The sequence below is a fragment of the Rattus norvegicus genome, chromosome 16, assembly GCF_021556685.1.
Source record: "Rattus norvegicus strain SHRSP/BbbUtx chromosome 16, alternate assembly SHRSP_T2T, whole genome shotgun sequence".
Taxonomy (NCBI): domain Eukaryota; kingdom Metazoa; phylum Chordata; class Mammalia; order Rodentia; family Muridae; genus Rattus; species Rattus norvegicus.
The window spans coordinates 73944452-73968377 of NC_141549.1; the positions used below are offsets into that span (position 1 = coordinate 73944452).

The window sequence follows — 23926 nt, forward strand, 5'->3', positions numbered from 1 at the left end:
TGTAGGTAGCCACATCTGCTTGATGCGCTTATGAATTTTATGGTTTCATGGATGTAATAGCCATGTCCGGAAGACAGTATTTAACCACACCTACCCCCATCACCAACTCCTACATTATTTCCACCTCCTCCTCATTGATGTTCCCCAAGTCCTAGTTGGGAGTAGAAGGTATTGGTAAAGATGTGCCATTTGTGACCAAACATTCAGTCTTTGACAGTATTTTGAACATTGTGTATATCACTGCAAAACAGAAATGTCTCTGGCCAAGGTAGAGAGCGAGCCGCCTAGGTCTGCGGCTACCAATATAAATACTTAGAAAGTGATTTGACCACAAGATAGATGAATAAAACTAACAATACCGAGTTCTACTTTAGGGATTACGACTTCCTGGCAGGATTACGGTACCAGGCACAAAACTTTCTGACACTATTGCACCAATGAGAAAATCCTGCCTACCAAGTCAGTATTGTAACATACAAGGTCCAGCACTGGGTAAGACCACTTGACCAAGCCAGCTTAGTCAGTCAACAGGGTCTCGAGAGAAGGAGCAAGGATTAAAGAAAAAAAAAAAAAAAGGACAATTAGACATTATAATATGACCCCAGCAAAATGCTAGAGCAGGTTTTGTTTTTGTTTTGTTTTTTTCCCCAGTCTGCTTTTATATCCTTCTCGGTTCATGCAAAGAGTAGGGTCAGTTCTAGGTCAAAGGCAAAGTAGTCAAGGAACAAACAAGGCATAAACAGAGTAGTTACGGATCAAAGAAGGCATACACAAAGGTCCCACGATTACTGTATTCAGTCTTAACACAGCAACAGAACACATTTCTCAGCTGTATCTTGAGCCTACTTCCGTGTCCTAGCCCAATGTCAAATTCTTGCCAAACTCTAGAAGCAGCCCCAAGAGCTCTCCACAACCGCTGATGTCTGCTCTTCCCCCACAGGCATACATAGTACATAGTACAAGTGAAATCTTGAATAGATTTTTCCTGCGTTAAACAATGGAACCGTTTAAACAGCTGGCAGAGTTTCACATTACATATTGCCTTCCATGAATAAGAGAAAGACTAACAATTCAGGGAAGTAACGGGCAAGACAATCACCGTTTCCTATCAGGGAATCCAAATGGGTTCTGAACATGAAAAGATGTTTAGTAGTAAGAGTTAAAATTGTATTAAAACCATAACATACCACTATTGCATAAGCTACTACCCACAAGAAAAGCTAAAATTACAAAGGCTGTTACTTTGAAGTTACATTATTACAAAGTGTCAGTAAGGGCACAAAATGGCAGCGGTTCTGGGTCTGGTGGAAGGACAGACTGGTAGAACCATTTGGAACTACTGGCTTTTCTTTTTTCTCCAAAATTGCTAAAATATGACTTTAGTTGACACCAGCACTAGAATGTACTGAGAAAATTGAAGTCTATTCTTAGAATGGAGTATTGTACCAAGGTTGGGGATTTAGCTCAGTGGTAGAGCGCTTGCCTAGCAAGCACAAGGCTCTGGGTTCGGTCCCCAGCTCCGAAAAAAAGAAAAAAAAAAGAAAGAAAGAAATGGTAAAAATTTAAGTTATCCAAATATATATAGGGCAAACCAAGTACTATAAGATATATTGTCAGAAATGATAGTTACCTTTAGGCTCTAATGATAGGGCTGCAATTCCAGGGCTTTGGTATGTCACTGGCAGTGAGGTCGTTCTTGATTTGAGGGGGAGTTACCTGAGTGCTAACTTTGTACTTCATTTGAAAGCACGTTTTCTGTCAATCTTTTCTCCTGAGTAGTACTTTAGGACAAAAGGTTTTTAAACATGGTGCTTAATTATCCCTTGGTGGTTTTGAAAATCAAACACAAATTATAACACGTTATTCTCTACATCAATAATTCATGCTTAATTCCTGTAAAATTGATACTCGGGGTCTGCTTCTATTGTTGAGTGTTGGAAATTTTCAAATGGGAATATGTTGCCATAAACTATCCATTGGACATATCCTGTGTGGTATTATATACGATAGACACATTAAATTAATCATGTATATGTATGTTTCTTGTGCTTGTTTTTAAATTTCTTGTTCATTTTTATTTTTCAAAAGAGAGAAAATCTGGGAGGTGTTGAGGGAGGTGAAAACTGTGATCAGAATATATTGTATGAAAAAAATTATTTTCAATAAAAAAGAAAAACACGAGAATGTTTAATTCTTTTAAAAATAAAATGAATCAATCATGAAACATTGAAATATAATTTTTGAGGAAATATAAATTACAGAACATTATAAGATATTGGGTCTAATTGAATTACCTGAGGACCCAACTATACCTCTCTTGGGCATATACCCAAAAGATGCCCCAACATATAACAAAGACACATGTTCCACTATGTTCATAGCAGCTTTATTTATAATAGCCAGAAGCTGGAAAGAACCCAGATGCCCTTCAACAGAGGAATGGATACAGAAAATGTGGTACATCTACAAAATGGATTATTACTCAGCTATCAAAAACAATGACTTTATGAAATTCATAGGCAAATGGATGGAACTGGAAAATATCATCCTGAGTGAGGTAACCCAATCACAGAAAAACACACATGGTATGCACTCATTGATAAGTGGCTATTAGCCCAAATGCTTGAATTGCCCTAGATGCACAGAACACATGAAACTCAAGAAGGATGACCAAAATGTGAATGCTTCACTCCTTCTTTAAAAGGGGAACATGAATACCCTTGGCAGGGAATAGAGAGGCAAAGATTAAAACAGAGACAGAAGGAACACCCATTCAGAGCCTGCCCCACATGTGGCCCATATTTATACAGCCACCCAATTAGACAAGATGGATGAAGCAAAGAAGTGCAGACTGACAGGAAACGGATGTAGATCTCTCCTGAAAGACACAGCCAGAATACAGCAAACACATAGGCGAATGCCAGCAGCAAACCACTGAACTGAGAATGGGACCCCCGTTGAAGGAACCAGAGAAAGGACTGGAAGAACTTGAAGGGGCTCGAGACCCCATATGAACAACAATGCCAACCAACCAGAGCTTCCAGGGACTAAGCCACTACCCAAAGACTATACATGGACTGACCCTGGGCTCCAACCTCATAGGTAGCAATGAATAGCCTAGTAAGAGCACCAGTGGGAGGGGAAGCCAAGGTCCTGCCAAGACTGAACCCCCAGTGAACGTGTTGGCCCGGAAACCGGGAAAGGGAATAACAATAGAAATGTAAATAAGAAATACTCAAGTTAATAAAGATAAAAAAAAGTTATTGGGTCTAGAAAGATAGCTCAATGATTAGAAGCACTGGCTGCTCTTCCAGAGGATCTGGGTTCAATTGCCCATAACTCATAGCCGCAGCTCATAACTGCCGGTAACTATATATCCAACACCCACACAGAAACACATGCAGGCAAAACACCAATGTACATAAAACAAATTATGAAAATATGGCTCAAATTTTCAAATAAATATATCTATCACCCATAATGGATTGCTCTCTAAACTAAAAATTCCAAGATAACTTTATTAGAGCAATGGAAGAAAACAGAACTTGGGGAACTGTCTAATGGTCAAAAAACAAAAAAACACTGTCTCCAAGTGGTGGTGCCACACACCTTTAATTCCAGAACTTGGGAGGCAGAGGAAGGTGGATTTCTGAGTTCGAGACCAGCTTGGTCTCCAGAGCTAGTTCCAGGACAGCCATAATTACACAGAGAAACCTTGTTGGGGGGTGGGGGATGGGAGGGAATACTGTCTGCGACAGTATTTGTAGGGATCAAACAGGGATCAAAACAATGACTTCAACTTAGAAAAAAAAAATGCTAAATGGGAAGGGCCAAGAGTGGTTATCCCTGAGCAATTAGCCTGGGTAAAGTGCAACCAGGAAACTATTTTATAATACATTGTGTGGTGTGTTCTTTGTCATATACAATGCACATACATTGTTTCTTCATGGTAACTTTTTTCGGGATGCTATCCTCATCTGGTGTCACCCCCAGCACTTGTTGCCTTAGGTTTCCCTCATATGTAAGCCCAACATTCACAAGCATCCCAAGGGTATGAATTCGGTTTTGTTCTCACCTTTAGAGGAAGTGCATTTGCCTATAAGACCCATGTGTCCTGATCAACTCTTGTGCCTGTCCAGTCTCAGAGCTCGGAGCTTTTGCCAAGGCTATGAGGTGTCCCTTTTGAAACAGTGTGAAGAAGCACACACGGACTCATTAAGACGCTTGCAATGAGTATGAAGAGTGGTAATAAAGTCAACATCCGTGTATCCGCTCATGTACAAGGATAATTAGAATTATTCAAGGAAAAAGGCATCACATAGTCATTTTGCTTTGTGGAGTCTACGTATCTGGCACTCTAGTTTTAAGACCTGTGTCATTTCTATTTATATCTTCTGTGCCATTTAACTTAGATATAGTTTTCCTAATGTGCAACTAGTTATCTTGAACTGCTGTACTAAGCTGCTTTTATAGAAAACTATGTAAAAAGAATCCTGAATACTTTAGGCAAATTTTTTTAAATGGAGGGTTTTTTTCCTCCTGAATTTTCATACTCTTAGGTCATAGGAAATCCCATTTTTGACCATGTGAGAGCTGTTACAAGTGTGTTTTTCTTTTATTTGTATTTTCTTTACTTAATTATAAGCAAGTTTCAGTGAAGTCACAATATGCCCCAGTGTAAAACCTTCTATGTCATTTAATTAAAATCATGTGCTCATGTGTGGAGAAGGGGAGATTCCACACATGGGCACACGCCTGGAGAAGGCGAACAGTAGGATTCCAGCAAATGCTTCCCTTTTTCTGCGCTTTATACAACACCGGATTCCTGGGTATTCCCATCACCAGCCAGCAGAGGGCAGCAGAAGACCATAAATGAAAACATCCAGGTCTTTGCTGAGCCCAGCAGTTAGTCAACCCAAGGAGGTTTCTCGGGAGAGTTTTAGGTTAGACATTTGCAAAGGCAGGTACTTCGTCTAGCTTGATTCCACGCAATCATAGATGTTGAGTTCACTCACCCATGATAAAGTTTAAAGATACCAGAGAGTGACCCTTTAAAACCAAGTGTTGTTGTCATGTATAATACTCTAACATACTGGATTGGGGATTTAGCACAGTGGTAGAGCGCTTGCCTAGCAAGCACAAGGCCCTGGGTTCGGTCCCCAGCTCCGAAAAAAAAGAAAAAAAAAAGACTCTAATATATGCACACGTGTTCCGTCCCTTGTTTGTCCCTTGTCTGTTTCAAACGCATGGGCCAATGGGTGATAATAATCATCTGAACAAATCTATACAGGTACAAGGAAGACAGGTGCTCTGGGTCCAGTCAGCTGTCACTGGACTGAACAACAAGTCTCTTGTCCAATGTCCCATGAGCTCAGTTATATAAAGGAACAATACCTTTTGTGTGTACCGTTATTTATCCCCCAATATAAAGATGTCCATAGTAGAAATACCCACTGGGATGCTCTTTTATGGAGATAGCAGAGAGAATTCTCTCTTTTAAATCTCCCTGGTTGTTGCAGTTTGTTGCAGTTTCCTCTCCAACCCGAATCAGCCAGTACAAAGAAAACGCAACTCAATTAATATGAAAACAATCTAGCGTCTAGATTGGGCAGATCCACCCTACACTGTCCTATTCCTAGCTCCCAAATCCCTCATCCCTTGCACCTTTTATTTGCCAGGTCTCCAGCTTCTCCTTCTCCCAAGACAACTCTCTCCTCGCTTCTTTCCTTTCTCCTCCCCTGACTCCTCCCCATCCTGGCTCCTCCCCCTCCTGACTCCTCCCCTCTCCTGACTCCTCCCCCCTCGCTCCCGATTCCTCCCTCTGCCCAAATCTTGAGCTCTTGCCTTTATTTTACAAATTCAGAGAGAACTCCAAGGCAAACCACAACACCTGGTAACTTCAGCATCGGGTTTAACAGGACTCTCTCGTTGACTTTTGCTAGGTGTCGTAAACATCAACTTGATGTCGTTTTCATTTTGCTATGTGTCTGCTTCACCTATGACTTTGCTACAAATACTCGTGTGTAACCCAAAGCAGTTATGGTAAATGACTATGTGCTATGTGGAGAGCATCTTGCATTTTCTATATGGTTTACCCAAGAACATATAAAGCCCATAGTTTAACAATATGTACACAGGTAATATAAATTCATTAAGGTATCCTAAGTCTGTGGTTTGGATTCAGCTTCCTTTTATTAAAGTCATCGCATATTCAACTTTTTGTTATCCACAGTAATGTCCGCTAAGCCAAACAAAAGCCATCTTTGCCCAGGTTTGGTCTTGCTGTGTATTGTAATGCTAAGTGGGGCCCGCAAAAACACGGAGTCCCAAGTGACCTTGGTATGTGACCTCGGCCCCCAAGCTATTTCTGATTGGTATAGCTGCTGGCAGCTAATAGCTGGGCAGAAGAGAAACAGGTGGGGGTTGGGAATCCTGGGCTTAGGGTGAAAGGGGAACCATGGGAGGGAGAGAAGTTGAGGAGGAGAAAGAAGTTGCCAAGAGTTAGGTGAGTCAGGAAAGCAGGTCCTGAGGGCTGGCTAGTTGTGTGACTTTTATCCAGGAACTGAATGGTCAAAGATGGGTTAAAGACTCCAGATTGGGATAAAAAAAATTCTACAACGCATCTTCATAAGACTAGCTAGTCGTTTGCTTATAAAAGATCCTCAAAGCTGGGCTTGACTGTAGATCAACCCTTTTAAAAAGAGGGAGTGGGCACGGTTGTTGGACTCCCAGCTGCACATCTAGATCCTCCTCCCAGCCAGTTTTATGCAATTATAAACTAATTACACGCAGTCACAAAGTCTTGGAGGGGCCAGGGGCCTGTTGAGCAGGGAAGACTAGGCACAGAGGCACTGCCTTTGGGGGAAGCCACCACTCATGCAAGTGATAACTTTCCAGATGACTGCTCTCAGCTCTCTCACACTTCTGGGGCACCTCTTCAACCCGCTCTACAAAGCAGCTTAATGCACTCGTGAGTCCTCCAGGGTGGCCTTAAATGACAGTGAACTTTGGTTTGCCATTGGGACACCATGAAGAGGAAATAGGACTTATTTTCTCTTGGCTTTGGGGAGAGAATTCTCACAACAGTTGGAAAAATGTATGTTAATGTTATGTCTTGTAGTATTAAGAAAGAAAACCAGCAAATAAAGAGACATGTTATAGGGACTTAAAGACAGGAATCGTTTTAGTAAATCAGAACTCAGGGATGGAGATGAATGACTGTTTCCATAATTAAAAAAAATAGAAAGCTGTGGAAAGCCGCAATAACATTCGCCATCACAAGATGGCGCTGGCTTCTGCTGTGCCCCACGTGGAAAGCCGGGATAGCATTCGCCATTACAAGATGGCGCTGGCTTCCGCTGCACCAGCCCGACTTTCTTTCAGGAAGCTAGCTGTGTGCGCATGTGCAAGAGTGTGTTCGAGCCAAGTCTTTGCCCACCCCGGGGCGTGCCAATGAGATCATGGGTAAGCGACCAATCAGGTGTGGACGCGCCGCGCTAGGGTGTATATAAGCAGCGCCTTTCTGGGCCCTAGGTCTCTCCTCTTCAAGATGCAATAAACGCTTTGCTGCAGAAGGATCCTGGTGTCCGCGAGTGTTCTTGGTGGCGGGACGATAGCGCGGGATATTTGGTGCCGAAACCCGGAAAAAACGCCTCACCATCGCCGGCGCCGAGGAGAGCCTCCATTCGCGGAGAGGGTCCAGAACTGCAGGTAGGCTCTGAGAGGCATGTTTGGTCTTGATCTCTCTTATTTCTCTCCCCCATTAGAAGATGCGGTGGGAGCTTTTGTTATCGTTTTGGCAGCGCTCATTCTTTTTCTTTTGGTTTTTGATTTTGCGGCTGCCGCTAGGCACAGTCAGAAGTCGTGCCTAGAAGATGGGAAATGCCGCCCAACAGTAAGAGCAGGACAGAGAGCTCTAGGGGAGTTACAGGACAGCATGTCAGAAACAGAGCGGAATGAAAGATTAAAGCGCTCAAAGAGAAAAGGTGCACATAAGAAAAGAGGCCCTTCCAAGGACCTTGGATCCGAGGAAGCGAGAGATAAGGGAAAGGACACCCTGGGAGAGAAAAAGGGAGGAGATAAAAGGAACACAGTATTTTGGGAGAAAAATTTTGTCTTTGTGCTTGTAAAAGGTGTGATTAGGCTCTGGAAACTTCACAGAGTAATACTGATCAGATTTGATAGAGGTAGACCGCCTGAAACATTTATTCAGGAGAATCAAACAAAAAGATATCTCAATTCTAAACTTTTTTGTCTTCAGAGTTGTATTTTATTCAGGACTATGTTTCACTTCCATACCATTTGTGGATGTCAGTCGTGCTGCTCAGATATCCCGTAATATATCTCAGTATCTTACAGGAATTTGGTTTCGACACGTTGATGGACTAGTCCAGGAATTGAGACAATCCATCGTCCATATCAACTCCACTCGAGTGGATGGTCACCGTGGAAGTGGTGGGAAAGGGGAAATCCTACCTCTCTGCTGACTCCTATTGGAATCTGGGCCCCTTTGGTGGGACACCATCTAGTTTTTTCCCTCTATGTCTATTGTCTGTCCTTGGTACACCAAGCTGTCCATGTCTGTCGGTTTATGTCTGTGGTTTTTGTTTCTCGTTGTTTAAATGTTTTATGTTTCATGTTCAAAAGAAAAAAAATGGTAAAAACTTTATCTGTCAATCGTTCACATCTTGATTTGGTTTTAACTCGTTTCAAAAAGGAACAAATGAATAAAAAGCAGTTTCAATCAGTCCTTAGAACCCTACACCTGTAGCTAGGAGCATAGGTCAGCTGGAGAAGCTGCCTGGGGGTGAGCGTCTACGTGAGCTGATCTTAAAGGCGCCAGCAGCTCCTCAGCTTCTTTGATACAGGAGTTGATGGCTATTTCTCTTAGAAAAATCCCTGACTTATTAGACTTAGCAGGTGACAAGGTGCTTCTCTTAAAATCATAGCTAGAAAAGTAAAAATGGTGCTTGGTCTAAATATTAAAGATTTGTGTAGCCACTTCAATTTTGTTTCTGATTGATTCTAAATGTATAATTATTCTCTACATGCCTTGGTTATGGACTATTGGCTTTTAAGTTATTGGATATGATTAAAAAGGTATAATATTGGTAACAGAAAGTTGACATAAAGCTGGTAATTTGGATGAAGTCATTCTAGACAACATGTGACATGAGCCAACCTAGGGAAACAGGTCTAAATCGAGATAATATTTTTATGGAATTCTTATTCTAGAAACCAGGCTTCTAAAAGAATTTTAGGGCAATGTCTCTTTGTTGAGGTATCGGAGACCGCACCATCGTGCGTTCATATGTAGGAATTGGCAGTCAAACTTTGTAGCATGAAAGATAGACTCGGTGTCTTGGAGACTGGATTTTGGAGACTAGATTGTTTGTTGGAGGTTGAGTTTTGCTTTCCAAAGTTGTGGTTTGCCTTGAAGTTATCTGTATTTTGATGCTAATTCCACTGCCCCAAGGACAGCTGCCTAGTCACTACTCAGAACTCAGGTGACCTTGTGGTTGTACTCTGGTGTTACAAGGAGAATTTAAGGATTGTGATTAAGGATTGCCAGTGTTTCATTGACTAACTCAAACTTATTTATTATTGAGAAAAAAATCAAACAGATAGAGATTGTTACAGGACTTACGAAGGATTGATGAGGTTTTAGAACTTGTGAGAACATTACAGCCAGTTTGCTTACTCCAACTGCCATTTCAAGATAGATTTAGAGGATGTCCTGGCGATTGTGAGTTTTCATTTTGTGAGCTTGCTTATAATTTTAGAGAGCCCATAAAGTGATATCATTAAAAATTTTTACAAAGGAATGGCTAATAGCCTTATATTATATAATTTTGTCGCTTCTTCAATGTAAGAAGTTAGAACTTTAAATCTTTCAGTGTATATAGAAATTTTTACTACAAACCTTTGCTCTCAAAATGAGCTTTAATATTTGGGAAGTAGCTGTTACACTACTCCAGAAAAGAATATTTGAAACTAATTTTAAGCTTCTAAGGATATGTTAATTGCCAAAGTATCTCACCTTACCAGAGGACTTAACTTTGTTATCCTCATTGGAGATAAAGCTTCAGTTGTGTTAATACAGAATTGTAGGCTAGAGTCATGGAAGTATTTTAAAAAGAAACCTGGTGAAACATACCTTATTCCAAACATCAATCAAATTGGTTATTACAAAATACTGATATTTGGCCTATTACATATACAAATTTCAGGCAAAATTGATAATTTTACTCTTTGCATGCTTTTGTATTTACTGTAAATTTGTGCATGCAACCCATAGAAAATGCGCTTAGTGTATTTATAGGTGGTTCATCTAATAAAAAGGCTATTCTCTTGAGTTTCCCCTGCTTCAACACAGACTATTAAATTCCGTGCTTTAGCCACTGTTTTTTAAATCAAGCTTTCAATTCATATACTGATAGCCAATGTGTGGCTTGTGGTTTACAATTGATTTCAATTACTTAATGCTTTACTAGAGACAAGTTTTCTACATGAAATCAGTGAGTGATGATTTCAGTTTGAATTGTCTGACAACTCACTGTCCTTTCAGTGCTCTGGCTCAGACAACTAAACAAAACCATAGACCCAGCTCTTTGAAAATGGTAATGGAGTTGATAACACACCCTCATGAAAAGAGGAAGACTCCATTTGCTTACTTTCAACGTCCAGCCTCACCCTGCCAGCTCAGGGATTTCTAGTAAGACTAAAATTAGACAATATTTACAGGATTTGACATTTCTAATTAATACTTATGTTTAGATAAATAAAGTTTGTGAGGTGCTAGAGAGATGGCTTAGTGGTTAAGAACACTAAATACTGTTCCTTTAGAGGCCATTTAAGAACTCAAACTGGATTGCCTAGACCCCTTAACGAGGGAGGACAATGATACTAGACAGTTTATATCTTAATAAACAAAAAGGGGGAGTTATCCCTGTATGCTAAATAATGCTCCTTTTATTTCAATTTTAAAATTTGGATGCCAAGGAACCCTTGAGTGTTTATGGCACCCTACAACTAGGCATACTTCTGCCTACGTAAAATAGAAAGATTCACGTATTGGCATGATCCTGTTCAGATATTTTATATGGGGAAGAGGGAATGTTTGTGTTTTTTCTGCAGGATGCTACAAGAGTATGCCAGCTGCCTGAGTGGCTGGTGAGACTTGCTGATCCTGGTTACATGAAGATTCAGCTCTCGTGGTTCGGGTCCCTGTAGTCATTCCTCTGCCCTGAGAGGAAGATGGAAGATCCCCCCTCATCTTTTGTCAACCACTGTGTGTGTCCTGTCCCACTGTGGCCTACACTCAGACCCTCTGTGCACTGCTGCTTGCTGGAGAAGACTGGACTCCATTACCCTTGCCCCCCCCTTATTCCCCTGGTGACTCTTGCTGCCTTAACTGGTGTTGTCATTTTGCAGTCTGTAGCTTCACAGGAATGCCATCTGTATGAAGCTGCTGTGGACTGGGGAACTCTGCCCTGGTTGTACAGATCTCAGACATGGTTCCATTGCCTGCTGGTTGTTCCAGAGAAGAATGACTGATCCTGAACTGTCCTGGGAAAGACCTTGTTACTTTCGCTGCTATTGTAGCACCCATTATTGCTGCAGCCATTGTGTCTGCAGTGTCTAGAGCTACCCTCCCCCAATCTATTGTTAGGCAAGCACAGTAGGTGAACTTTCTGGAGTAGTTGCTAACAATTGGGAATTCTAAATTTTATTATAGGAGCGGCTTGACTACGGCCCTTGGTGGTAGCAGCTGAGAACCAGATGAGGTGCCCGCTACTTATCGGGAGTGGCTCTGTTTGGTGCAGCCCTATGCTGTGGATTAGTGTTCATGCTATGGTTGGTTTGCAAACTCAGATCTTAACAGAAACGTGACAAGGTCGTTGTCACTCAAGCACTTGTGGCTACTGAACAAGGGGCCTCCCCTGGAATTTGGTTATCTATGCTCAGGAATTAGTCGGCATCTGAGTTCTCTGCTCTTACACCCCATGGATTTGTGGATCCATTGCACTGGGATGAGAGAGACTCAATGATTCTTTGATCAGCCCTTCTACATCGCTGAGGTTTCCTCATTGCACACAATAGGGTGATCATGATTTCCCCACTAACTCATTTTCTGGCTGGCCTCTTTTGTAGAGTTTGCCCTAGGTCGTTTAGCAGTTACTGTCACACAGCACTGCGGTATCCAGAGACACACAGCACTGCGGTATCCAGAGACGGGCAACTTTCCTCATGCACAGACCAATCTAAGACACGGGGGCCGGTGGCGATAGGGTTACTCTACGACGGATAAGGCCGTGACATTAGAGGAACGACCTAAGACAGGAGCCACAGCAGATGGACGTAACTGCAGAGGCCTAGACCAGCCTCATTCTAGTAAAACAAAAAGGGGGATATGTGGAAAGCCGCAATAACATTCGCCATCAGAAGATGGCACTGGCTTCTGCTGTGCCCCACGTGGAAAGCCGGGATAGCATTCGCCATTACAAGATGGCGCTGGCTTCCGCTGCACCAGCCCGACTTCCTTTCAGGAAGCTAGCTGTGTGCGCATGTGCAAGAGTGTGTTCGTGCCAAGTCTTTGCCCACCCCTGGGCGTGCCAATGAGATCATGGGTAAGCGACCAGTCAGCTGTGGACGCACCGCGCTAGGGTGTATATAAGCAGCGCCTTTCTGGGCCCTAGGTCTCTCCTCTTAAAGATGCAATAAACGCTTTGCTGCAGAAGGATCCTGGTGTCCGCGCGTATTCTTGCTGGCGGGACGATAGCACGGGACAGAAAGCTTATTCAAGTTATGAAGATCTGGATAAGTAATTTAAGAAATGAAAAAAATGAGGTTTAGAGATGATGTATATGTTACAGTCATGGAGGTCACAGTTCAATTAATTGATGTTAAAGCTTTGCTTAACTCAATGGTTATTGGTCGGCTCATCTCCGTAATAATTACAAGTGCTGACAAAACTATGTCTATCAAGGCTTATTTGGAAGTATTCTGTTCTTCCTCAAGCTTTATTTAAATATTACACAGTAGTTAAAGTATCAGACTGGAGTAATGACCTTCTGCGGGTTCAATCCCACTCAAGTCAGGATCAGGCCTCTAGGGACAGACGTGGGGAAATGAATAGATCTTTTCCCCTCTTCTCAATGTGGTCACATTGAATAAATTGTTTTCTGGTTTTCACTCTTAATTTAGCTCCTTTAATTGGCTTATTGGCAATGAGTGGCAGAGCCTGGCTTGTTGGGACCACAAACCTATCACCCACGTGCAATAAGGAATATTGTGGATAAAATGACTTTTAAAACATTCAGCAAATGTCACGGCTCAAATTCAGAAACAAGTACCCACGTCTCGAATTCCTCATCCTATGACAAATTACAGAAATACAAACAGCTTGCTCAGTTCTTTCCAAATGAGAACTCCTTCGCGCATGCGCAGAAAGTAACTTCAAGCTCAATGATGTGCTGACAGCAAATAAGTGGTTATGGTTACCACATTTATAACCTAACTTTGGTTCTTGGATCCGGACCACACTTACAAGCAGAAATTAGGTTGGAAGCACACTTTGCAATGCATTTGCCCACATACTTTGCAAGACTGTTTCAAAAGATGTCAAAACAGAGTTGGTAACTTTGAATCTTTTCATGTGAACCAGAATTCCTAGAAAGCAGCTATGTCTGCAAGGCTGCTTGGTGCAGTGATGTAGAGAGGTTGAGAGGTTGTATGTCCAGAGCCTGGTGACAATTTATCTTGGCTTATTGTACCTTATTAGCCATTCCTTGCTCCCACTCTGCACAGAAAATTGTGACTAAACGCCAAATGTAATATCCTAACACAAAAATCCATTTGCAATATACTCACAAAAATCTTACTTTTCCACCATCAAAAGTCTTAAGTGTTGTCAGACATCACCTAAGGCCCACGGCCAAGTTGTCAGTTTTTGTTCTAACCCACCTACCTGATGGGACCATGTACCTTTAAAAAAGAAAAAGTATCTTGATTGATGGCTTTCTTCGTTCTGTTGCTACAAAGCTTCGGAAAATTCTACCTCCTAGTATTTGGAGAGATCTAATTCTACATTCCTGGGCCAGCCATCCAAGTTTAAATTCGGCACAAAATACATCTTTTATTCCCTTGTTGTAAGGGCTGTTTCTTTTGTTGAGCACAAAGTTGGTTTTCACAAGTGCCCAGTGAAGATGCTCCCATTCCCTAGTTGATCTAAACCAAGTTAACCAACTGTGAGTAATCCAATCATTTTGCATCTTTAAGATACCGATCTATATGGAGCACAGTGACACACACTTGTAACCCCAGCATTTGGGAGGCTGAGACAGGGTTGCTAGGAGCTCAGTGGCAGCCATGGTACATAATCCAGAGGCATCCAGGAATACAAAATAGTGTCTGAAAAACAAAGGGGCTTGGGTTAGACATGGAGATGCAAATGCCTCTAATCCCAGCATTTAGGAGGAATGGGGGCGGGGGACCGGATGGACACAACTTCTGTGTTTGAGAGCAACCTGGTCTGAGGCCAGAAACCAGAGTTGTAGGAGGCTTTGAGCTGCCATGTGGTTACTGGGAACCAAACTCAGGGCTTCAAAAGGAATTTTAAGTTTCTTTTTTTTTTTGGTTCTTTTTTTCAGAGCTGGGGACCGAACCCAGGGCCTTGCGCTTCCTAGGTAAGCGCTCTACCACTGAGCTAAATCCCCAGCCCCGAATTTTAAGTTTCTTAACCACTGAGCCATCTCTCCAGCCACATAGAATAAATATTTTAATTAATAAATATTTTAATAATTAAATAATAATTTAAGGCGGTGTACACCTTAAATCCCAGCTCTGCAGAGGCAGAGGCTGTAGCCTCTGTGGGTTTGAGGCCAGCATGGTCTGCATAGTATGTTCCAGGGTAGCCAGAGCCACACTGTGAGACTCTGTCTCAAAGAACAAAACAAAAAGCCAAATTTAAAAAAAAAAAAAAAAGCTTGGGGGTCTAGCTTGGGGGTAGCCTGCTCATGGGCATGTTCAATCCTCAGCACCAAAATGAGAGGTGTTTATAAAACAATCAAATTCCCATGGATTAAAAGTTCTGCCAGGTGGCGGTGGTGCGCACCTTGAATCCCGGCACTTAGGAGGCAGAGGCGAGCGGACCTCTCTGACTCTGATCTACAGAGCAGATTGCAGGACAGCCAAGGCTACACAGAAGAGAACAAACCAGCAACAAAAAAGTGCTAACTGTTCTCAGCATAGTAGTAACTCAGAAAGAAAAAAGCAGATCCACAGATACTGGAATAACATAGCTTTAATACTGTCTTGAAAGGTCTGCTACTCTTCGACTACAGTGTATTCTGAAGTATAAAATACAGTTCTCCTAAGCCTAGAGAATTCTTTTTTTATTAGCACTTGTTTACTCAGGACACATTTTCGTTTCAAATATATGTAAGCTTTCTCACAGTCAGAACACAAGCCACAGTGTGAACAGAAGCTGCAATATTTACGTCTCAATGGTGACAGAAACACAACACGTTACTTTTGAACATAGGCCACATGAAGTAAATTGGATGTCATTTCTAACTTCTGAGTGAAAAGAATACTTTCTATGCAATGTCTTGACCAAAGTCAAACAGTTAAGGGCAAATCTATCGAATACTTAAGGGCCAAAGTATCGTATTATAATATAAACCAAACTCTACTAAAATACTTTGTCAGAGGTCTGAATGCAGATTGAACTTCAGCTGTGGAATTAGATGCCTTCAGCCTGGGGCTGATCAAGAGCCAGATCCCAATTTTATTTCTTTAGAAAGTTGTCACAGCACACGTGGAGGCCTGACAGAAACTCCGTGGAGAGGTTCTCTCCTTTCTTTATGGGGTCCCAGGGGCTAAACTCAGGGAGCAGGCTTGCGTGCACCTTGCCCACTGACACATCTCTCCAGCCAGCCCCCAGTTTTCACCTCACCGATGCCAAGAGCTCACTTTGAGGCCTGCCATTCCCCAAGGCACTCTTCCAATTCATAAAGCTAGGGACACAAAGGACCTACTCCTAAGACTCTACTCTTTATGAAATTATTAACTATGGAATGGTTTTTCTGAAGACAGCAAAATAATTTCCTCAAATATTGGCTTGACAGTTCGTTTTTGATAAGTGATTGAGAAAAATAAATGAAGCTCTGGCTATAAATACAGAATGTGTGTGTGTACATCTCTATATTCTGAAAGGCTATGTCCTATGCTCTCACTTAGACTTCTGATTTAATCATAAGTTATCTCAATAAACGGCATTAATTTTGAAACTTAAATCATTTTTACCACACCCTTACCCTCTCTACTCTTTATTTTTACATTATTTCTATAAATATTCAAATGAAAAACAGTCCACCATCTTGAAACCAATATACAACATTATGTTGGTGGTTTAAGGATTTTCTTAAATATTTTGTTAAAATGTAGAAACTCTGAAATTACAAACAAAAAATTACAATTATACAGTATATATCTAATTTATTTTAAAAAAATATTGTTTTTTAATACAAGTAATTGTTATTTTTTTCAAATGAACTCCTGTATGTAGGCTAAAAGAAGGTATACAGTCTTGTCCACTAATACACCTCATCCTTTCATGCTGGCACTTCAACAATTTCGAAGTAGTCATTTGGTAGAATCACATAGCCCCTCTCCGAGGCGTCGTCTTTCTCTCTCTGAAAGTGTACGACTTCCTTGAGCTTCTCGAGCTGTCTCTCCTGCCGACGGCACCGCTGCTGGGCGGTCTTGAGTTTCTTCCTGAGCTTTTCAACCTGCTGCTCCAGGTGAAGGATCCTCTTCCTCTGGTGCATTGTGTCCTCCACAGTGTAGTTGTGGTCACAGAAAACTGAGAGGTTATCAGGGGTCTGGAGAGGAGGCATTAGCAACCCAACAGCGGCGTCAACCTGGGAAGTGGGGGGTGAAGGAGAGGGAAGCTGCTCTTGGGGTTCCAGTTCTTCCTTCTAAAAGAGCAACGTACAGGCAGTTGTGAGTTTAGTAACTAAAAAAATATCTGTAGTTTCAACATTAGACATTTTTTGTCACTCCATGGTACCCAAAAATTCCAAAAGGAGAAAACACAATATCTTGGTGGTTGCAGTACTGGCGTGGAATGCAGAGCTCTCAAGGACTAAAACCACATCTTCCAGGACTAAAAATGTCGGCATTCGGGTTTGGCTTACTTGTAGATTTTAAACAACAGGGTCTTGGTTTGCAGCCTAGGCTGGGCCTACATTTGAGTTCCTCCAACCTCGACCTCCCAGTATTAGAATTACAAGTAAAATACAACTGTCCCTGGAGTCAGTTTGAGGTGGTTTTTGCTTGTCTGGGGTTGGTTTTCTTGTGTTTAGGGGATGGGGTGTCCTTACTGTATAATCCAGGTTGGCCTGCCTCGAACTGTGACAGTCCTCTGAGCTCCTTCTCTGCCCGCTCAGACTGCAGGTCTGTGCCACCATGCAGGGCACTTTCAGTCCTAACTCACCTTTTCTATTCGAGGTTAGAGTGGGCTTTGTGAAACAGTGGTTTAGTTGGAAATAAGTAAACACTAAACTACAAAACAGCCAAAACAGAAGAAAAATCATTTGAAAATAGTCAGTAGGAATGAAAATAAAACTTATCAACTCATAAATGAAAACAGAACTATCTTTAACTTAAACAAAACTAGACCGAGTTATTTAGTGTGAGATACATAGAAATCTGTTTCTTAAAAAGTGTATTATTGTTAATAATGGTTATTTTTTTCTTTATAAAAAGATTTATTTTTTAATCATGGGCATACATGTGTGTCTCTGTGAGTGTCTGCCGTGGGAGGGTTGGGAGGGTATGAGGAGACCTGAGATTCCCTGCAACTAGAGTTAAGAAATTGTGAGCAGCTTCAAGTGGGTGTTAGGGGTCAAATCTACGTCCTCTGGAAGAGCAATACATACTCTTAACCACTGAGCCCCAACAGTAGTTACTGCCAAATGATGGGTTTCAAACACACTGGTTTTAACCCTTCCCTGATTTTCCCATGAACACACTAGCTTCATAAATTAAAACAGCATTCACTCAAATCCAGTGCTTATGATAGAATTTGGAAGGTAGAGGCAGGAGGATCAGGAGTTCCAATTCAGCCTTAGCTATACGCAAGCTCAAAGCCAGCCTGGACTACTTAAGACTTTGTCTCACACAAGGAATGGGAGGGGAAGAGAATGCAGAGGAGGAAAGAAAACAAAGAAAAGACCGGGAAAGGAAAAAAACAAATCCAGCATTTAAGAACCCAAATTACCTTCTCATGTGGCTCTATATAGAGAAAAATAGTGGGCACAGCGTTCTCCTTCAGTAGCTTGTTGTTGCACTCTCTCTTAAAGCAGTCTGGAGTAAAGTGCTCCGAACAGATACTGCTGTACTTAGTGGGCTTGAAGTTTTTCCTTCTAACAGCTGCCTCCCACTGTTTACAAAGACTGGGACGAGTAAGAGGAAACCTAAGAAGATACAATTCAGTTCTCTGACTTTACTTTAAAAAATAAATAATACCCTTCCCCCATTCTCATACTAAGGAAAATCTTAACATACTAAGGAGAATCTGATTGGAGATCAGTTCCGGTTACTATTCTCACTCAGTGAGCTTCACCTTTTTATACTGAAGACACTTAACAGTTCAGTTAAAATAGATCGTATGTGGGGTTGGGGATTTAGCTCAGTGGTAGAGTACTTGCCTAGCAAGCGCAAGGCCCTGGGTTCGGTCCCCAGCTCCAAAAAAAAAAAAAAAAAAAAAAGAAAAGAAAAGAAAAAAAATTATCATATGTGCAAATTCTACGCATATTTTTACTAAAAATTTTGTGTCTTATAGAACAAAACTTGGACATATGTCTACATCCTGAAATAGACGTCTAGCTCTTTTTAATCACTCCAACAAAGAGACTACATCCTGAATTGGGCAAGTGACAAAGATGGTAAGGACGTTATTTTATGGCTTAATTCAGTGTATGGAATGGGGAATCCTTGTATCTATTGCCACTATGCTTTTCTATAACAAAAACTTGGTGGGAGATGCTAGAGGAATCAGAAATGGCTGAAAAGGAATGTTTCCACTTATTTTTACTATTCCACTACATAAGGTATGTGGGACCCTGATCATCATTTTCTTCATGAAGACCTAACCAATCTTCTTGCTAGTGTTTATTCTTTACACAGCCAGCTTTCTCCACTGCTACTGCACACAGGCTGGAAAAAAGATATTCCTGAAAAGAAGTACAACCACTGTGGTAGCTTCTTATAAATCTTAGTATCTCATCTCCTGGCATAGAGCACAAACTCTGAACTGTCAAGATCTTTGCCATTTACTGTTCTTACATAAGGAATAAGACTCATTCTTGTTTTTATGTTTCAACATCCAGCAGTTGAAACAGTAGTTTGATGTGTGCCATTTTTTTTTCTTTTTTCTTTTTTTCAGAGCTGGGGACCGAACCCAGGGCCTTGCGCTTGCTAGGCAAGCGCTCTACCACTGAGTTAAATCCCCAACCCCGATGTGTGCCATTTTTAACTAGTCTGCATATTTGAAGACTCCTGGGCCATCTTAATAAAGCATAGGAAAGGGAAGTGGCAAGTCGGATGCATATCCCTGTCACCATTTCCTGATCTGTTCCGACATTCTGAAGGCGTATGAAATTTCAATCAATCAAGTCGTAGTAATTGGACATATTCTATCCTCTTCCCACAGAGAAAACACCAGCATACAACTCTTACTTTCTAACAAACACTTTTAAACAAAAACACTAGCTCCCCAAATCCCTGAGGGAACATTTTGAAATTTGTTTCTGTAATTGTTTTCCCTATAGATAGTTTGGATAATTTTCCAGTGGGTCTGATTTCTTAGCTATTCTCTGCATACAGTCAGGAATTCTTCCAAAACCTAACATAAAACTTGTAATAACGAATTTAGCTGCCTAAAAGTATGTCACATTTTGTGGACCGTTAGCATTGCTAATAATCACCATCAGTAACGTTAATTCTATTGCCTTCTTCTTTCAAGAGAGTATTTTTCATCCTGGATTCTTGCTTGCTGCACACACAAGAACAAGGCCTGACAGCTGTGGGGGAAAGCTAACATTAGTTCCATCAACCTTTCCCAGGGCATCTGAGTAAAGTGAATGCTATCGTTTCATTACTACCGTGTGTTGAAAGACTGGGGCTCATCTTGGCAATACCAAGAGTCACCTCTAAAACCCACAGATCCTTAAAGCTTGGTTCTTTGAAACCAGGTCTAAAAGTCCTGGTCAGATGTCAACACTCAGCTATCCTGCTTCCCTCCTAACAGCAGCAGCGAGGTCAGAAGCCAGGTCTCCCTCCCATGCTTTTCTAGTTCCAGTTTATCCCTATGGGACATTTCCACGGCTTGGCTTGGGACGAAATCCGGAGGGCAGCGAGAGGCTTCCAGGCGTCCATCGCTTGCACGCCAGAAACCCTCCACGAGCGCAAAGGCGCGGCCGCAGCCTCAGCAGAGCCCAGCCAACGGAGGCGGCGCGCGCCGGGAACGCGCAGCCATGGGTCCCCGCCCCCGCCGGCCAGCCCCGTCTGCCGCCCGAGCCCGCCGGCCGCCCCGCCTCCTCCAGGTCTCGCGCGGCCACGCGCCGGGCTCCGCCTCCACCCGCCCGCGCGCCCCTGCCGCGGCCGCGGAGCACGCCAGTTACCTACTTGTGGAAGGAGACGGGCTTGTCCTTATCGTACCGGTTCTTGCAGCCGTAGGCGGAACAGGACTGCACCATCCTTCTGGCCCTCCACACTTCCCCTCTGCCCGGGAGGCAGGTGAAGGGGCCGTCGGTGCCGCCGCGCTCGGCTTTGATACGGTCGCCGCTTTCGGTGGCTTTGGTTAGCAGTTATGGGGACGATTACCTCACCGTGGGGGGTGACCACCCGGTCCGCTGTGGTGTTTGCTTTAGCAGAAAGACAACAGCTGTCGCTCGTCTCCCATCTTCAAGATGGCGGAGGCAGCTTCAACCTCACCTCTCGCGAGGAGTTCGCTCGCAGGCTCTGATTAGCCGAAGGTAACGTTCCCAGGGAAGCTGACCATTGGTTAGGGCGAGGCGTGCCTGGGGGGCGTGGTCAGCAGTGCGGAAGTGGGTGGGTCCTCTGCGCCTTGGCCGGAAGAAAGCGCGTTTGTTTGGGAGCCTTGCTTTAGTCTCTTGTAGGGTCTTGTATTGGTGAGTGTGGTAAACTTAATTCAATTTAAACCGCCTGTTGGACCCAGAAGCGTAAAGGGAAGGTGGGAAAGCTCGTCCCTGGTCACATGTAATTTTTAAAAAGGGCGGCTGCGGAGGTGTGATTTATACAAATCTGTGTTCCACGTTCAGAATCCAGATGGCCGTCTACTTAAAGAGCGAGTACAGACGTGCATTTCATTTCTTCTAAGCTGAGAATCAAAAGCACTTATTTTTTAAAATTTATTTTATATTTGTGAGTACACTGTCGCTGTCTTCCGACTCACCAGAAGAGGGCAGCGGATCCCACTGCAGATGGCTGTGAGCCACATGCGGTTGCTAGGAATTGAACTCAGGACCTCTGGAAGAGCAGTCAGTGCTCTTAACCGCTGAGCCGTTTCTCCAGCTTGGAACGTTGTTACCTTTGCGTTCTGTCTGTGCTGGAAATTGCGAGCTGTTGCAGCTATTTTTCATGCTAGAGAGAAGTGTTACATGCTTGACCTTCTGTAGTTTTGAGTCTGGGGCGCGTGTGCCCGACATCATTGTAGACCTTTGACTCTTGAGCCCGCATACCATCCTTTACTAGCCCCTCTAACTTCAGCACACATGGACTTGCCTTCTGAGTCACCATGTATGTGGTTTAATGCATTTGCCGGCTACTTAAATCTGGAACCCTGGTATCAATGAGATCAATCAAACAAACAAAACCAGGACTTAACTCAGTGGTAAAGAGCATTTGTTGCTCTTGCAGAGGACCCAGATTCGGTTCCCAGCACCCACAAGGCAGTTCACACCATCTATAACTTTAGGCAAATGGGCACCAAGCACACATGTAGGTCAGAGGACGGCCTGTGGGAGTGGATTCTCTTCCTTCCACCCTGTGGGCTTCCAGGGACCCAACTCCCATTAGTCTTGGTTCCCAGTGTTTTTATCAGCTGCTCCTAGGATTTCTCCCCCTTCCTCAAGACTTAGGTTAATCTCATAGAGTAAAACTAGTACCTCTTGGTTATTCTCTCACCAGCAATCTTGAATTCAAGTACTCAGTCTCCTACTCAACTTTTTGTCAGTCCTAGTCTCCAGCCTTCTCTCTGTCCCTCGTAAAAACACTGCCAGTTCCTTGCTTATAAAACTTAGACTTCAGAGTCTACCTCTGGAGTGAGTAAAATCCAAATTGCTTATGGTGGCTGCATAGGCAGCAGGTACTCTGTGTTTTTACCATCCTGCCCTGCTTGTCCTTCAACTCCTTTAACTGCTCAAATACAGAGTTTTGCTTGGCCTGGGATGCCCATCCCCTGACCTCCCCATGTATCCTTAAGATGAATCTTATGTGTTATGTCTGCTTCCCTTACCTTCCCCAAGTAAGGCTTTACCTTTCTGGACTTCTCTCTGCAGTTACGTGCTTATGTAATTATATCTGTGTCGAATCTGAACTAGGGTGCTCTGGAGGCTGGCAGCATCTTACTGAACCCAGTTGCCTCAGCAGCACTGTCACAAATTATTTAGGAAACATTGAATTGAATGGACCTAGAAACCTTATCTAAATTAGTTTCATGATAGTAGCTGTGTACCAGGAACACCAGAACAGTGGCTTGTTAACATTTTAAAAGGTATTGATGCTAGGTTCTCTAGTCCACTGTAAAGAAAAGAAATCAAGATAGGGTTAACAGATGGTATCCCAAAAATAATTTACTTAGTTACCTTAAACTCTAGACACATCAACTGGCTTAATAAGTATTTATTGAAAATCTGTTACAAACTTCTAAGGAACTATATATTAGTGAAGATGGGTGGTATACTGGTCTACCTCACTTTACCAAGCTAGTGTTTTATAGTGAGAAGAAGGAGAGTCACAGAAATATTAAAAGTGCTGGAGGAAGATGCAGATTTTAAAGATGAGGCTAGGACTGGCCTGCTAGAGGAAGTAACTGCTGAAAGATTTCGAAGGGCGATTTTACTGTGAGGACATCTTCTGTGCCTGGTGCCATGAGGAATGGTGAAACCCACCTCCCAAGGCTTGGTGCCTTCAGTCTGCTCAAAGAAAAGCAGAAGTGAGTTAGAGTTCCTGAGTGCAGTGGCTTGGGGGACAAGTAAGAGATGAGGTTACAGAGGAAAGCAGAAGTTAAGAGCCTAAGGAGTTCTGTAGGCTGATGTAAGCTATTTTACTCTAAAATGGAGAATAAGTTTTACTGGTTTACTATGCTGAGATTATTGTACTGAGCAACGTCCTATCTCCACAGTCCGCTCTGAAGCAGAGGGTGATACAGTTTTAAATACACTCTTCAGGCTCAGGCTTGGTAGCACACTCTTGTGATCTCAGGCTTCACAAAGGAAAGGCAAGAATTTGCTGAGTTTGAGGACAGCCTGATCGTAGAGAATTCTAGCCAACCAAGGCATACAAAGTCAAAACCTATCTAAAAAATAAATTCTGCTATGTTGAGATGGGAGTAGGGATGTGAGATATGAAGTAGGCAGTTTAGGATTTCTCTCTTTCATTTGTTAATTTTAATATTATGCACCCGTGTGGAGTTAGCATGGTATGAAGAGAACTGTATGAGGCATGTTGGCCATCTTCATGGAGCTCATTCTATAAAGGGGAAGGTAGAATAAAAGTGTGAATTATACTGAGGTTCCCGAATAAGGATGATTGAGAGAAAACTCCCTCCATGCTTTAATTAGAGTAGGTATCCCATGCAAGAAATTGCATTGTTCATGAGAGGGTGGAATGGATG

At 42.6% G+C, this 23926-nt stretch overlaps 2 protein-coding genes across 1 annotated transcript; one reads left to right on the forward strand and one right to left on the reverse strand.

The window, feature by feature from the left end:
- Positions 1-23926, forward strand: part of Erich1 (glutamate-rich 1) — a gene marked incomplete at its 5' end in the record, with an annotated part of 52793804 nt that overhangs the window by 43073892 nt on the left and 9695986 nt on the right.
- Positions 16407-20998, reverse strand: Thap1 (THAP domain containing 1). Its single transcript, NM_001008340.1, is given in 3 exon segments — positions 16407-16982; positions 18287-18482; positions 20695-20998. Coding segments are annotated over 3 exon segments (633 nt in total). The 5' UTR covers positions 20766-20998; the 3' UTR covers positions 16407-16616.